Consider the following 15,118-nt stretch of genomic DNA (forward strand, 5'->3'; position numbering starts at 1 on the left):
ACACAAGTGATATGATGGTTCTGGAAAGATAATGACACAATGGGGAAGCCCCGAGGTCACTAAACATTAGAATGGGGGACAGGCCCTAAAGAGGGTCGTAAACTGGGTGTAAACCTCACCCTTTAGGGTTTGATCTAGCCCCATTCTAGATATGATAAACAAGGCACAGTGCTTCAAAGGAGCACAGACAATAGTTTACAGAGTTCACACAAGGATGAAATATTTCATTAGGACCACAGTTTAACCCTAGTTAATTTTTCTATCACAAGATCAATCTACTGTAGTGGGACACAAATTGGTGCCCCCCCTTTCCCCCGCCATCTCCCCCTCTACCCTCTAGTAGGTCATCCTCGGGCAAGCCTTCCACCAGTGTTTTCACTCATCTTCTCCTCAACTCAGAAGCCAAACAGTGAATCATCCCACTGTGTGGAGGGCCATCTTCACATGTAGTCCTCCAAGTAAATATGAACACAGTACATTCTGTCAAGGTTGCTGCCAGCATCCCTATTCACAGAGACCCGTGCTGACTGGGCCGCCAACCATCATCGACAGGAATCCGGAGAAACCATGGCAACCCGGAAGCCTTGAATGTAATTGACAGGGTGGGAGAAATGAATGAGAGAGACGGACGGGAATCGGAAGCTGGAGGGAAAACAAGGAGGAACGGCCAACTGCCAAAACTGCCACTGAGATTTGACAGTTTCTGGGTTGTTGACGGACACTCCATGAGCATCGGCTGGGTTTTAATGGGCTTCTCTGGCATGATCCAGCCCACACAGATCCTTGTATGTGTTGCTAAGAGCTAGGTTTGTTTGTGTGTGTGTGTGTGCTACTCTGTGTGTGTGTGTGTGTGCGTGCGTGCGTGTTTCTGTCTGAAAGAATGTGCTAGTGAGTCACTGGTCTTACCCACTCAGAGGGGGAGATTGGAGTCAGATGATGGATTGATTGGAGGTTTTGCCGGTTTGCCGTGTTTTTGATGATTATGTGTCGTGCAGGAATGGCTGCATGTAAGCGTTTGTATGATGCTTCTCAGAGTTTTTTCCGGTAAGTGTCTGCCTTAGTTTGGTTATCATGCATTATGAAGCACAATTATTACTCCAAATACATCAACTCAGGCTGACAAATAATTTCAGCTGTTACACACTGAAGCCATTATATTTGACCAGTATCAGACTACAGACACACAGCTGGCTCCTGTCTTCATGGACATCTTCAACACATCACTGTCACAGCAGGTCGTCCACACATGCTCCAAGATTACTACAATAGCGTCAGTACCCAAGAAAACCCAGGCTGTTCTCACTGGAAACCCACGACTGCTCGGCCAAGCACAGCACCAATCAAATCATGAAGTTTGCGGATGACACCACTGTGATAGGCATGATCTCCTCCAATCACTCATCTGAATCAGGCTTCCTCCAGGAGGTGTCATACCTCATAACCGACATAGTAACATGGTCGGTTAACATGGACCTAGTAACATGGTGTCTAGACAACAACCAGACCCTGAACACTACCAAGACAAAAGTGATGATTTTGAACTTCAGGAGAGGATGGAAAAAGCCCCCCCAGACCAATAACCGATCACTTGACACTTTGAGCACCTTGCACCTTGTCTATACAATAGACGACAACGGACTCTGCACTACTGTACACTTCAACACTTCAACCAACACTTGACAGCACTTGATTGATTGAACACTATGCACAGCAGTATACTTGCACTTTATTTAATTGAGCTGCCTACATCATAGACACAGACACAGTCATTCATGATCAGATGGGATAAGAGGATGATACTGATAGACGACAGACAGTAAATTGTCCATTTGGGAACCTTTCTATATCTAGCTGAGTATCCAGGACTGAGATGAGGAGCTGATTAGCGTTGATGAGATACTGTAAGGACAAGCAATTACAATAATTCAAATGTACCTGTACCTGTACTTGTTACACATGGCAAATAAACATTATATTATATTATATTCTAGTTAGACCATAGAACAAACACTTGATACAGTATCAGTTGTTTCTTGCTTTCTCAGTCAAAAACAGGTCTATGACCAGGAATACAAACAAAGTTACAAACAAAAATCCACATTTTATTATCTCCGCACAGGGCGATCACGCTGGGCGGAGAGTCATGTTTTCGGTGGCGTGTGTGAGTCTGTGAGTGAGTGAGTGAGTGAGTGAGTGATTCTGTTAGCAAACTACCAAACCAATTTTCATGAAACTCGGTGGAGGGGTGTAGCATGGGCAAAGGAAGAATCCATAACATTTTGGAGCGGATCTGAATCATGGGGTGGATCTACGAATTAAAACAAACTTTGAGCGAAGCCAGCTCCCCATGTGGGTGCGCTAGAGACATGGGGTTTGCACTGGGGTGTGCGGGAGGAGAGCCCGGAGTGCACCGAACCACCCCCCGCTGGCTATAACCTCAGGGGGGCACCACAGAGCCGCACAAACATGGTCGCCCATTCACCTCTATTCATTTTTTTGGAATTGTAAAAGCCCAGGAGAGAAAAAATCCCCTCATTCATTGTCAATGGGGGGGATTGAAATGGTAATATCTTGACGTAGTCAAGTCACAGAGACATGGGGTTTGGACTGGCATGGTCTGACTGAGAAAATCCATCTCCCAGTGGGTTGGCGCTAGAGACGGGATTTGGACTGGGGAGTGCGGGGAGAAAGCCCGGGGGAAGAGCCCAGAGTGCACAAAACCACAGCACTCAAACCAGGAGCACTCACCGGCAAGCAGCTGTGACGAGGCCTGGTCAACCCCAGCAGGGACCTGCCCTTATGGCTCCTGTGGCTGGACCAGCTCTCTCTGTGTGTGGTATTGGTTCATTCAGGTTAAAAACAGGTGTACAATAGTCCATAAAGGGTATGGAAAGTCCATAATCCTTTCCATCCAGAGGTCTCCATACTCTCTCAGTTACAGTGTTCAAACAAGGACGTCTCTTCTCCATGGAGACTGGTCTGGGTTCATGTTCTTCTCAGCGCACATTCTCACCTGGTGCTCACTCTGTGCCAAATGAGCTCCAAGCCACCCCCTCTTTATATCATTGTGTGACTGTGCTCTCCCTAACCACAATCCACTGATATTTACCTAATCCTATCAAACATAAACTAAACTTAACCAAAAATGCCATCCCATCCTATACTACATGATATCATCACTCTAACCTAACTAATCTAAAAGATATCGTAACAGAGATTCACTTGTGAGTTCTGGGGAATAGTAGTATACTGACTACCTACGTTACATAAATGCAAATATTGTAAGTCACTTTGGATAAAAGCATCTGCTTAATTACTGTAATGTAATGAGCGTGTGTGTGTGTGTTTAGAGTGTATTAGCCAGGCTTGTGGATATGAAGTCTCCGACGTAACTTCAGGCGAGGCACGGACGTCAACGCCGGGCTAATCGGCAGAGGCTAATCAGTCACACCCCATATGACGCAACCCACCAGCTGACTGTCAGCTGTCATAGCATTGGTTCAGCTCGCTAGAGCGCATGTATTTAAGCTGTCAAAACATGTCATTGTTCGTTCTTGCCATTACTGCTGATCGCTTGCTAGTCAGAGCGCTCTCCGCCGACCCCTTCATGTAGCATGAGGGCCTGGAAGCTGCAGTGCATGTTCATTTTGGGGGGTATTTACCGCATTCTTCTGGTATTCTACTATGCGTCGGCTAGTGGAAACCGGGGAACTCGACTTGCTTAGTCTCTGTGGCGCTCCGTGGTGATCGTGGGACGAAACATCTCCGAAGGGCCATCCTAGCGGTCCCTCCGGTCGGCATGGAGGCAGAGGCTTTAGGCTGTACTCCTCCGGAACTCCACGAAGCACCGGCCCGTGGAGGCCAGGGACTATAATGTACAGCAGTCCCCCTGTGGCTCTCTTTTGCGGTCCTAGTGGGCTGAGTTACCTCCAAGCGATTTCCTGATCACGGCCCACTCTGATCGTCATAGAGGCAGGGAGCTAAATCGATGCCGTTTCCTCTTCAGGCACTCTGGGCCAAGCTGGAGATTTCGCATGCAAATAAATGGGTCAATTTTGACTAAAGTGATCTCGACTGAAATGGGCTATTTAAGTGCAAAAAAAGTGTGATACATATGTGCCTGTGTGCACCTGTGTGAGTCAACTCCTTTGTGTTGAATTGTTGGTATTCATTCAGAGGTTTGGTCTGATTGCAAGGGCTTACTCTAAGTAGGCGCTAGTGAGGTGCTTGAGTATACTGTAGTTCAGTGGCATGGTGCTCATCCAGGCCCTTGTCATCTCAAGCCTGGACTACTGCAGCTCCCTCCTTGCTGGGGCCCCGGCGTCAGCCACTAAACCCCTGGAATGTGTCCAGAAAGCTGCTGCTCGCCTGGTTTTCAACCACCCCAAGTTCTCTCACACAACTTCCCTTCTCCGTTCTTTACACTGGCTCTCTGTAGCATCTCAAATCTAGTCTGGCGCTAGCCTACAGGGCAAAGAAAAGATCAGACCCCTCCTACCTCCAGGCCATGGTGAAACCCTACACCCCCTCCCGACCGCTACGCTCTGCTACCGTGAGGGCCTTGGTCAAACCCTACAACCCCCTCCCGACCGCTATGCTCTGCTACCTCGGGGCGACTGGTTGCCCCGTCACTCCGAGGCCCCTGCGGTCAATCAATATGGTCACGGCTCTTCTCTCCTAGCCCTGCAGTGGTGGAACGAACTGCCTACTGCAGAATCACTGCCCATCTTTTGCCGGAGGCTCAAATCTCACCTCTTCAAGAAGTACTACTGTACCACGATCCTCCCTTTTAAGCAACTATTGTTTTGTTTTTCTTAATTTGCTATTCTTGTACTCTGCCTTCGGCGCTAGATTATGCTCTTAGTCACTTGCTTTAGAAAGGAGATGTACTTGTGATTTCTGGCAAGTAGTATTACATTTGCTTTTCCTATGTTAAATGCAATTATTGTAAGTCACTTTGGATAAAAGCGTTTGCTAAATGACTTTTAATGTAATGTAATGCATGAGTGCACCGCATAGTGTGTGTGTGTGTGTGTGTGTGTGTGTGTGTGTGTGTGTGTGTGTGTGTGTGTGTGTGCGTGTGTGTGTGTACAGGTACATGTACTGTATGTGTGTGTGTGTGTGTGTGTTTGTGTGTGTGTGTGTGTGTGTGTGTGTGTGTGTGTGTGTACAGGTACATGTACTGTATGTGTGCGTGTGTGTGTGTGTTTGTGTGTGTGTGTGCTTTTCTCAGAGTGAACTGTGTTAGGGGTAGACATCCTTCAGAAGTGAGGCCGGCTCATTCTACCTCCTCTCCCTCTCGGCACAGACTGAAGTCGTCACAATCAGATCATGCATGGCCCTCTTGATTGATCTTTATTAGTGGACTCACCTGGGCTGCAAGTTGATTGGCCAATGCCAGTTGATTCACCTAGGTTGCTAGTTGATTGGTCAATGATCACTCTCCTAGGCTGATAGTTGATTGATCAAAGCCAGTTGACTGGATGTCCCAGGTCTCCTTGATTGCAAGGCTGGAACCCAGCAGGGCTTCTGACATCATAATGTTCATATTAGAACACAATGGAACAGTATTGTTTCCACAACATCTAACCTGACCCCAGATCATGTGTGTAATGGGGGAATGGGCTATTAAACATGAACACATGACCTCAGAACAACATGAATAGACGAGAATAATTAATTACTTGTAGATGAGTGTATTGTGTATTCACGCTGAATTCATTTTGAAGCCTGCTGTATAATTGTCCTCATTGTCAAGAAAATATGCATATTAATGTGTGTGTGTGTGTGTGTGTGTGCTGTGCCTGCATGCATGTTTGTGTGTGTGCACGCATGTGTGTGTGTGTGTGTGTGTGTGTGTGTGTGTGTGTGTGTGTGTGCATGTGGGTGTGTGTTTGTGTGTATATGTGTGTGTGTCTGAGTCTGAAACTCGCCCGGCACATGGCAGCTCCCTCTCCGTCATTGATCTCCTGTCTAGCCTTTGTTGTGTTGTGTTGTTGTGTTGTGTTGTGTTGTGTTGTGTTGTGTTGTGTTGTGTTGTGTTGTGTTGTTGTGTTGTGTTGTGCTGTTGTGTTGTGTTGTTGTGTCGTGTTGTTGTGTTGTGTAGTCTTGACCTGAAACAAAGGACATGCCTAATGGAAGCACTGACAAAGCCCAGGGATTGTTGTTGGTCCTTTGATTCCCGTTGATTATACTCTTTGAAAAAGCACGGCCATGTTGCTTTATCATATTACCCTCGCTGCACCGACAGGGAAACAGTGCTGCTCTGATAGTCAGTCATGCACTGTCTTGGCCTTGATGAGATCTAATGAATGCCTATGCCCTTAGGTTAAGTTCACTGTCCATTGAATTTATGAACACAGCCAGGAGGTGCTGGTGTAGGCGCCCTTGGAGAGGGACTATGAGCGAGAGAGAGAGACAGACTCCGGCCAGGGCAGAGTGAGCCTGTGTTCTGGTCCAGGAGAGCAGCCAGGTGTGGGCTAGCTAATCGAGTATGGAGAGGGATGAGAGTTGGGGGCCGTGGATCATGTCCTACGGTCCCTCGCTGGGCAGAGGGTCTGTGGTGGGAGAGTGACCCCAGCTCAGCCTCCAGTCCACCAACACCTCTCCCTGCTGGAGGCTTGGTTAACAGACGGGGGGGGTCTAGCAACAGCCTGGACCTGTTCCAAACCAGAGCCTATAGTCCCTCCTCTGGGACTAGACACCTCATTGGGCCCTATTCATAGTGTCCTCCCCTAAACCTCAGTTCTACGGCATCTGAGTCTGATAAGAACCTGTTCAGGGAGACATGATTTCTAGATGGTTTCACCCCAAAGATCCGTGACCTCATCACTTTGCATCGTTGTGTTCGCGTCATTCAGACTTTCGTTGGCTGAGTATCATCAAAAGAAAAAAAGAAAAAAACGAGTGGTGAAAAGCAAGAAGAAGGATTCCAAACCCTTGCTCAAATCTGTCACAGTAGCTCTGATCACAAGAAAGCCTGGGGGAAGAGAGATAGAGAGAGAGAGAGAGAGAGAGAGAGAGAGATGGATGGATAGACAAATAGATGGACAGAGAGAGATTAGCGAGGGAGAGAGGGAGAGAGGGAGAGTGAGTGGGAGAAAGAGAAAGAGCAACAGACGGACGGCCCCATAACACATTATCTGTGCTATAGACGGAGGCTTCAGTCAATAGTTTTAAGTCAATTAGCTGAAGAGAAGAGAAGAGAAGGGGTGTAGAGAGAACGAGAGATGGCAGCAGTTATGACAAGACATCTTCACAGCTCATTTGCAACAAGGCAACACGCAGGCGAGCGCTGAGCGCATGGCTGACTCAGCTGCTGGAGATCACAAAGCAGCCTCGCAGGAGAAGAGGCGCCCACGTTAGCCCTGCTGAAGCTGTCAGCGGAAGGCTATTGTGTGTGTGGGCTCTGGGTGTTTGTAGTTGAACGCAGCCCCAATTCAACCCCTTGACCGTTTCACTTGGTAAGACACTTGAGCAGATGTGAGTGGAGCGGAGGGGCGTGGGTAATAAGGCAATCGCCCCCACCTTGGCCCACAACGCTGCCAAGGGAGGAAGAGGAGGAAGAGGAAGAAGGGTTTGTTTGTTCTTGAGTACCTCCCACAGCAGAAGCTTCAATAGAGATATAATGGGCTTGTGTGCTCTTTCAAGGACACTTCATTCTAATATATATAGACAGACAGATCTCTTCTAACCAACACACAAAGCAAAACATACTGTCAGGTTGGAAGTTAAAACGTCACAGAACACTTCACATTGGTGACAAGTGAATAAACTCGGTGATTAATCTCTTTTCCTGGAGAGCGCCAGAGAGGTTCTACTTGACCTGGTAATGCACTGGTCCATCTGCTCTGAGCCCACCTGCACTCACACTAGCAGCTGGGCTCAGTACTACAGTAGCACCCCTATCATCCAACCAATATGCATACTGTATACTGACTGATATTACTTCATGTTACACACAGTAAACCCACTCTTCAGATTACCTCATGCCATGCTATTTTGTAGTTTCCTCTTCTTAGTGCCTGGAAAATCATATTATGGTAAATGGTAAATGGACTGCACTTATATAGCGCTTTTTGTCCAAAGCGCTTTACAATAGCCTCTCATTCACCCATTCACACACCAATCGAGGCAGTTGCCATGCAAGGTGCTATCCTGCTCATTGGGAGCAATTCAAGGTTCAGGGTCTTGCCCAAGGACACTTCAACATCTCGTCAGGAGGAGCCGGGATTTGAATCGGCGGCCCTACGATCATTGAACGACCCACTCTACCTCCTGAGCTACAGCCGCCCCCTATATTTGTAAAAATAGTTTTATATATATATATATATATATATATATATATATTATATTATATTGCCATAATATATCTTAACAAAAAAACTACTAGCTACATATGTATAAAGACTACAATGCATAATACAGAGGGAAATGTAGAGAGGCCTAGGGCAATAGAGAAGGCGTACCACTTCTATATCTAAAGCCAGTGCCCAGTGAGAAGGCTTAGCTCCTCTAGCTCAATAAGAAGGGCGGTACAGCTGATGCCTGTAGGCTTTAAATACAGGCTTGCTGTCCCTCTGTGGTGTGGAGGTCTGTTATTATTACGAGGGTCATTCCTGTTTCCCCTGCTCTCCCCAAAATAGCCAGAGAAACAGCTCATTTGTAGCAGCATGGACCTCTAAAATGTTCCAGAGCTCTGTGCCCTCTGGGCTGATTACAGTGTGTCAATGTGTCTGAGGGAAGAGTGAAGGTTTATCAGCAGGAACTGGAGTTGAAGGTCGAGTGATATCTACCTAGTAACCACAATGCCCCGAACACCTAATCATCACTAGTGGCCGGCCTTCCGACTGGGTGACTGACGTCAAGATGATTCAGAGGCGTCGTCGCTACACACGTACTCTAGAGTCTAGAGTACACCGTGAATGCAAATGTGACCTGAGCATTTTGTCAGTGTTCTCAGTTACCTCGAATTTTCAGAATCCTCCTCTCTATGCATTTCCTGCAACGATCTGATGACAACACTCTGTTGACAGTTCTGCTTTACCTACATCAATAGATAATGTTTCGTTTTGTTATCTGGAACATCACTCTTGATATCAATAATATGATAACATCAGTATTAGTCCAAATGTGTCTCAGTGAATGATTAAGTATGTGAGGGAACTGGTGGGCAGGGAGGGATACCGGCAGAGAGAGAGACCGCCGATCGACAGTCGGGTAAGTGTGTAGCATGTGCAGAATTCTTGTGATATGGTTGCATTTCCCTATCTGCCTTCCCTCTCCCTAGTGCCTCTCTATCTCCCTCCTATCTTCTAACCAGGTCCAGTGGATGCCCCACTGTCACCAGCAGACCTCCCTGAGTCCGATAGATACCCCCGTGTCTGCTGTGGATGTCGTAGCATTTAGTTAACACACACACACATACACACAGACATACACCAGCCCACTTCCGGCTTTAGGCCTGGGCCATAGCAAACACACACCAGTATTTGCCATGTCTCTCCTATGATGCTTTTTTAGCCTCTCTTTCTCTGAAATGTAATTTAATGTAATGTATTGCTTTATAAATGTTCTTAGCCGGTAGACAAACATACTCCAGGAGCTTGCTCGATCGCCTTGTTGAGAGGGGTCAGGGAAGAATGTTTACAGCTCACTTATCTGGCCCCCGGGTGATGACTGTTTTTTTGCTTCCCTCTGGAATATGTAGAGAGTGGGTCGTATGCCCTCCTCCCTTGTTCTCCGTAAAGCGCATTGTGTTGCCTCTGGGTATGAAATGCGCTATACAAATAAAGCTTTGATTGATTGATTGATTGATTGATTGATTGATTGATTGATTGATTGATTGATTGATCTTGCTACCCCCAAATGAGGCCCTTGAACCATAAGCATGTGTTCTTGGTCTAATGGTAGAGGCTTGGGCCTGGCTCCCAGGAGAGTGTGTTCTCTGTGGGATTCCTGCTTCTCACGCCCCCGGTACTGAGCTGAAGCACCTGACCTGCCCTGAGCACCACTGTGGGGTAGGAGGTAGTCTGACCTGCCCTGAGCACCACTGTGGGGTAGGAGGTAGTCTGACCTGCCCTGAGCACCACTGTGGGGTAGGAGGTAGTCTGACCTGCCCTGAGCACCACTGTGGGGTAGGAGGTAGTCTGACCTGCCCTGAGCACCACTGTGGGGTAGGAGGTAGTCTGACCTGCCCTGAGCACCACTGTGGGGTAGGAGGTACTGTAGTCTGGTGGTACACAGTCTCACTTATCGATCAACTAATCGCCCAGTTACAGCTTGTAACACAGGAAATAGATGGCAGAGTGGCATTAACTGCTCATGTCTGTTGGCTGAAAGGTTCTTCACAAGCATGGATGGCATCAGTGAGAATGAATAAAAGCACACTGACGTATCTCCGATTAGAGAAATACAAACCAAAGGTTTTATTTTTTGTAGCCCACTTAGATTCCCCATAAAAATAGTGTTGCTCAAAATAAAATAATAAAAGGAAAATAAAAACAAATTCACTGTGTCAATGAAGTCCATGGAAAAGCCCAATATCAGACATTCATTACATCTTATCTCACAGCTCCCTTTTTCCAAAAGCAGAGCGCCCCCTGTATCACTGCACCACATTTCTGCTCCTGTGAGAGATTAGCGTTGGAATGAGCCCTTGCAGAGTCTAGTCAGGCAACAGCAGTAATGCATTACTAAATGAGCCCTAAACACTACACAAGCTATTAAGAAGCATGTCAAAACCTAAGGGAAAAACAGAACACAGAATGCAACCGATAACTGAACAAAGTAATTGCACCAAATCACTGTTCATATTCGCCTGTACTAAATCTTTCCTAGTGGGACCTGGGGAAATCATATGCACACTCAATAAATAAAGGTTTACATTTGCTCCAACTAAGAATCATTGGCGTTTAGAAAGAAACAGTCCAGCAAACGGAGGGTTAAACCTTAGCTGCAGAAATCCACTGCAGTCCAAAAGCATTTGGCTGATAGGTACTGAACAGCACAATCTATCCGTGCCATTCTCCTGCTATCCCTGGACAAACGTCTGTCTAGATTTTGCTTACTTGTTTTTTTTTGTTTTCCTTGATCATCAAAAAATCCTTTATTGCATTTTATAACATTTGGCACAGTACAAATTGGTGCTTTGAGAAGCTCTGTAAACCTGTAGATATTGATTTGGGGTTTGTTTTGAGAAACTTGTGTCAGTATGATTTTTTTTTTTTCTTTTAAATTGTTGCTGCATCCTAAATAGCATGGTCTAAAAACCAACAAAAGGACTTTTTCTCTAGACACGTAAGCCTTCATTCCTCAGTCACAAAAGCATGTCAACATCTCACTTTTAAATAGAAGTCACAAGTTATTAGAAAATAGTTTAAATGTACTTTCCTCTTTAATATAATCTGCATCTCTCTCCACTGCCCAACAGTAGGTTCATTTATATATATATTTGTATTTTTATAGTCATATTTTTTAGAAGCATGTACAAGAAATAAAACAGTCTCTCTTTTGCACTTCTGTACAAAATAAAGTTACCGTTTTGTTCTTTGTGCATTCTATTGCATGGACTTGTGAGCAGAGAGGAGGAGAGGCCAGGATAGGCCAGAGAGAGAGTTAGATCCACAGAGAGGGTCCGTTAGATCTGGGTTTCCTGTACCTTCTCCTTGCTGTGAGTAGTCTTAATGACGTAGGGCTCAGCGATGGTGCTGATGTGACTGTGGTGCTGTCGGACCGAGCGGTGCAGAGAGCTGCCCAGGCTGTTCTGGGTCCAGTGGACCCCGTAGGCCGCCCTGCGGGAGGAAGACGACACGTATCCCGGTTTGAAGGCGCTGCTGTTGTGTTCTACTAAGGTAGGCAGCACCAGGCCCGTGTCATCTGATCCGCTAGACCCCGAGGTTGGAGGTGGAACCGGAGGGACCTCCTCGTCCACCTGAATGATCTCTATGGTCCGTGCCGCCGCCACCGTGCTCCTCTGCTGGTGCCGCTTGCGCAGTTTATAGAACGCAATCAACATGGCCGCCGCCAGAAGGGTCACGGCCACGAAGCAGCCGATGATGATCTTGGTGGTCTTCATCACCTCGTCCAGGCTGGCGGCGGGCCGCGCCGGGCCCTTAGCGGTTGGCAAAGGCACCTGCCGGGGAGTCTGGGTGTTCTGGAGCAGCACGGTGGGTGTGGAGATGAACACAGGCTGGAAGTCAGAGGGCGAGGCGGGGACCGTGGGCTTGGGCTTGGGCGTCTCCTCCACCGTGGGCTCCATGACCTCTACGGTCACCGTGGTGAAGTAGGAGAGATTGGAGGTGTTGAGCTCGGCGTTGCTGACGTTCAGGTAGGCCGAGGCGTTGGAGTTCCCCGCCATGTTGGTCACCATGCAGGTGTACACGCCCGTGTCTGACGGGAGAACGTTGGAGAAGTTAAGCGTCCCGTCGTTAAGGACTGATATCCGCGGATGGGCCGACCCATGGGTCAACACGGTCCCGTTGGGGAGCAGCCAGCGGACTGAGCTCATAGCAGCCGTACGACACTTGAGCTCCGCCACCCTCTCGGCCGAGATGTTCAGGTCCCGAGGGGCGTCCAGGATGAATGGCGCGGAACACTGGAAGGTGGTCTGGTCCACCTCCACCAAGTAGCGCCCCCTCATGTGGGCAGGGGAGTGGCACCGGCCGCAGCAGGTGGAGTTGGTGGGGATGTTCTCCCGGAGCCACCATGAGAGCCAGACCACGTCGCAGTCACAGCGCCAGGGGTTGTGGTGCAGGTGCAGCTCCACCAGATACTGCATGGGGGTGAAGAGGTCATGGGGCAGCGAGGACAGGTTATTATGGGCTAGATTCAGCTCCACCAGAGCCGTGATGTCATCGAAGGCGTTCCTCTCGATGACGGTGATGGCCGAGTTCATAATCCACAGCTTCCGCAGAGACTTGAGCCCGCGGAATGCCCCGGGCTTCACCTCCGGGAAGAAGTTCTCCGATATCTCAAGCTCCTCCAGGCCCAGCAGGGGCGCCAGAACTGGCATCTCCCTCAGGCTGCACATGCCCAGGTTGAGGTACTTGAGGTTCTGCAGGCCCTCGAAGGCCCCGTCGGAGATGTACTCCAGCTTCCTCAGCTCGCCCAGGTCCAGGCGCATCAGCGAGGGCACCCGGTTGAAGGCGTAGGAGGGGATGCTCTCGATGGGGTTGTTCCTCAGCCACAGCTCCCTCAGCTTGGACAGGTACTCGAAGGCCCCGCTGGGGATCACCGTCAGCCTGTTGTCGAAGAGCTCCAGGGTGTTGAGGCTGGTCAGGCCGTTGAAGGCGCCCACCTCAATCTGCCTGATGGCGTTCCTCCCCAGCTGCAGCACCTCCAGGTGGTGCAGGTGCCTGAAGGTGTCCGCCTGGATGGTCTCTATGCTGTTCTCCATCAGGTTGAGGTACCGGGTGTTGCCGGGGATGTTGGGGGGCACCCTGACCAGGCCGCGGCGGGTACACACCACCTTGCTGAGCTGGTTAGTGCAGGAGCACACCCCCGGGCAGTTCTGCGGGACCGCCGGGCCCGAGGCCTGGCACACGCTGAGGGCTGGCAGCATGAGGGAGAGCACGGCGAGCAGGGCTGCGTTCCAGGTAGGCTGCAGAGTAACCCGGCCCAGAGGACTCATGGTGTGGAGGGCTCATTATTCTGCATGGTGGGGGGAGACGGAGGCCAGCAGTGGAGGACAGACCACCCTACCCTGGCTGGAGCGCGGCAAGGCTCCCAGCTTCCATCGACAGTGCAGGGAGATGCTACGCAGAGAGAGAGAGAGAGAGAGAGAGGGGGGGGGGGGAGGGGGAGGGAGAGAGAGAGAGATTAATGTTAGAGGAGCAGCAGCAGAGAAAAAGGATTGCAGCGATAAAGAAAGAGGGTTGAAAAGCAGTATCAATCACTTACCTCATTAGTTTGAAAGTGGTCCTTTTTTACCCTTTCTGAATGTCACAAATAGCGATCGTATATAGTAATCATTTATAGTTCCCATCCGTGGAGAGAGAGTTGGAAAAATAGATATTTTGGGTATTTAGGGTTTTCGTTTTTCTTCTCTTGAAAAGTGAGGTGGCCCTCTGTTAACCAACAAAATGGCTCCTGGTTGGTGGGAGGCAGAGCAGCAGGAGAAGCCTCCTGATGGGGGAGAGGAGCTGAGACCAGCAGGCTAGGCAGGTGCCTGGATCCCCGCTGCCCCCCCTAACCGGCACACCGCCTGGCTGCAGCGCCTAGCGCACGGCTCCGACGCGGGGGGATCGCGTCGATCCATAACGCGGTAAAAAACCCCGGCCGATGTGAGAGACGGAGGGGGAAAAAAAAGTGAATGAATGAAAATCCTAAATAAATAAAAATCCCCAGTCCAGTCCAGTCAGTCGGTCCTGGCCGGATGGCGGTGCGTGCGTGCGTGCGTGCGTGCGCAGGTCCGTCTGCGGAGGGGAGAGAGAGCGAGCGAGCTCCCTCTCGGTGACTTTGCCCGGGGCTAGCCGCTACTCTGATTAGCGTCGCTCTGACAGAGGGGGAGAGAGGAAAAGGCTAAGGGACTCCCGGCGCACAGTCATCCCCCGATCCTCTGCGGTTCCTCTTCTCTCCTCACCTCTCCTCTCCTCTCCTCCCTGCGTCTGGCTGGGCTGGAGCAGCTGCGCGCTGCCGTGTGCGCGGTTAGCAGTAATCCGTCTCTTCCTCCTGAGGAGGCTGGGGTGGGGGGTAGCGGCGGCGGTGGTGGGAGAGAGATGGTGGCGCCGGTTAAGAGGAGGGTGGAAGGGGGGGGGGGGGGGCTGTGCTGCCAGGGCTTCGCAAAAGCCTGTCGGAGGAGAGCGAGAGAGAGAGAGAGAGAGAGAGCGTTCCTGTCCTCCTCAGCGTGCGAGAGAAAAGAAAGAGGAAGAGCATGCAGGCACCCGCAAGAGAGAGAGAGAGAGAGAGAGAGAGAGAAGCAGCAGGCTGGTGCTGGGTGGAGGTGTGGATAAGGCTCTAGCCGCGTCCGCAAACAGAAGGCGATATTGAGGATTCCTCCGCAGTTCGTCCTCTCTGTCCCGGGGGACGTCTCCCGTCTTATCCCTCCCTCTGGTTATTCACTCGTTCATCTCCGGGGCTGAGGTAGTAAGTTGTGGCAGTTAGCCCTCTGTGCAGCTGT

General features: G+C 49.5%; 1 protein-coding gene across 1 annotated transcript; it reads right to left on the reverse strand.

Moving 5' to 3' along the window:
- Positions 1-11,638: 11,638 nt before the first annotated feature.
- lrrc4.2 (leucine rich repeat containing 4.2) lies at positions 11,639-13,630 on the reverse strand (the record flags this gene model as incomplete). The annotated part of the gene is made up of 1 exon (XM_084453218.1): positions 11,639-13,630. One exon carries the CDS (start codon positions 13,628-13,630, stop codon positions 11,639-11,641), a length of 1,992 nt encoding a protein of 663 aa, XP_084309344.1.
- Positions 13,631-15,118: the final 1,488 nt, after the last annotated feature.

Source organism: Borostomias antarcticus (genome assembly GCF_949987555.1).
Source record: "Borostomias antarcticus genome assembly, chromosome: 18".
In the NCBI taxonomy this organism is placed as follows: Eukaryota; Metazoa; Chordata; class Actinopteri; order Stomiiformes; family Stomiidae; genus Borostomias; species Borostomias antarcticus.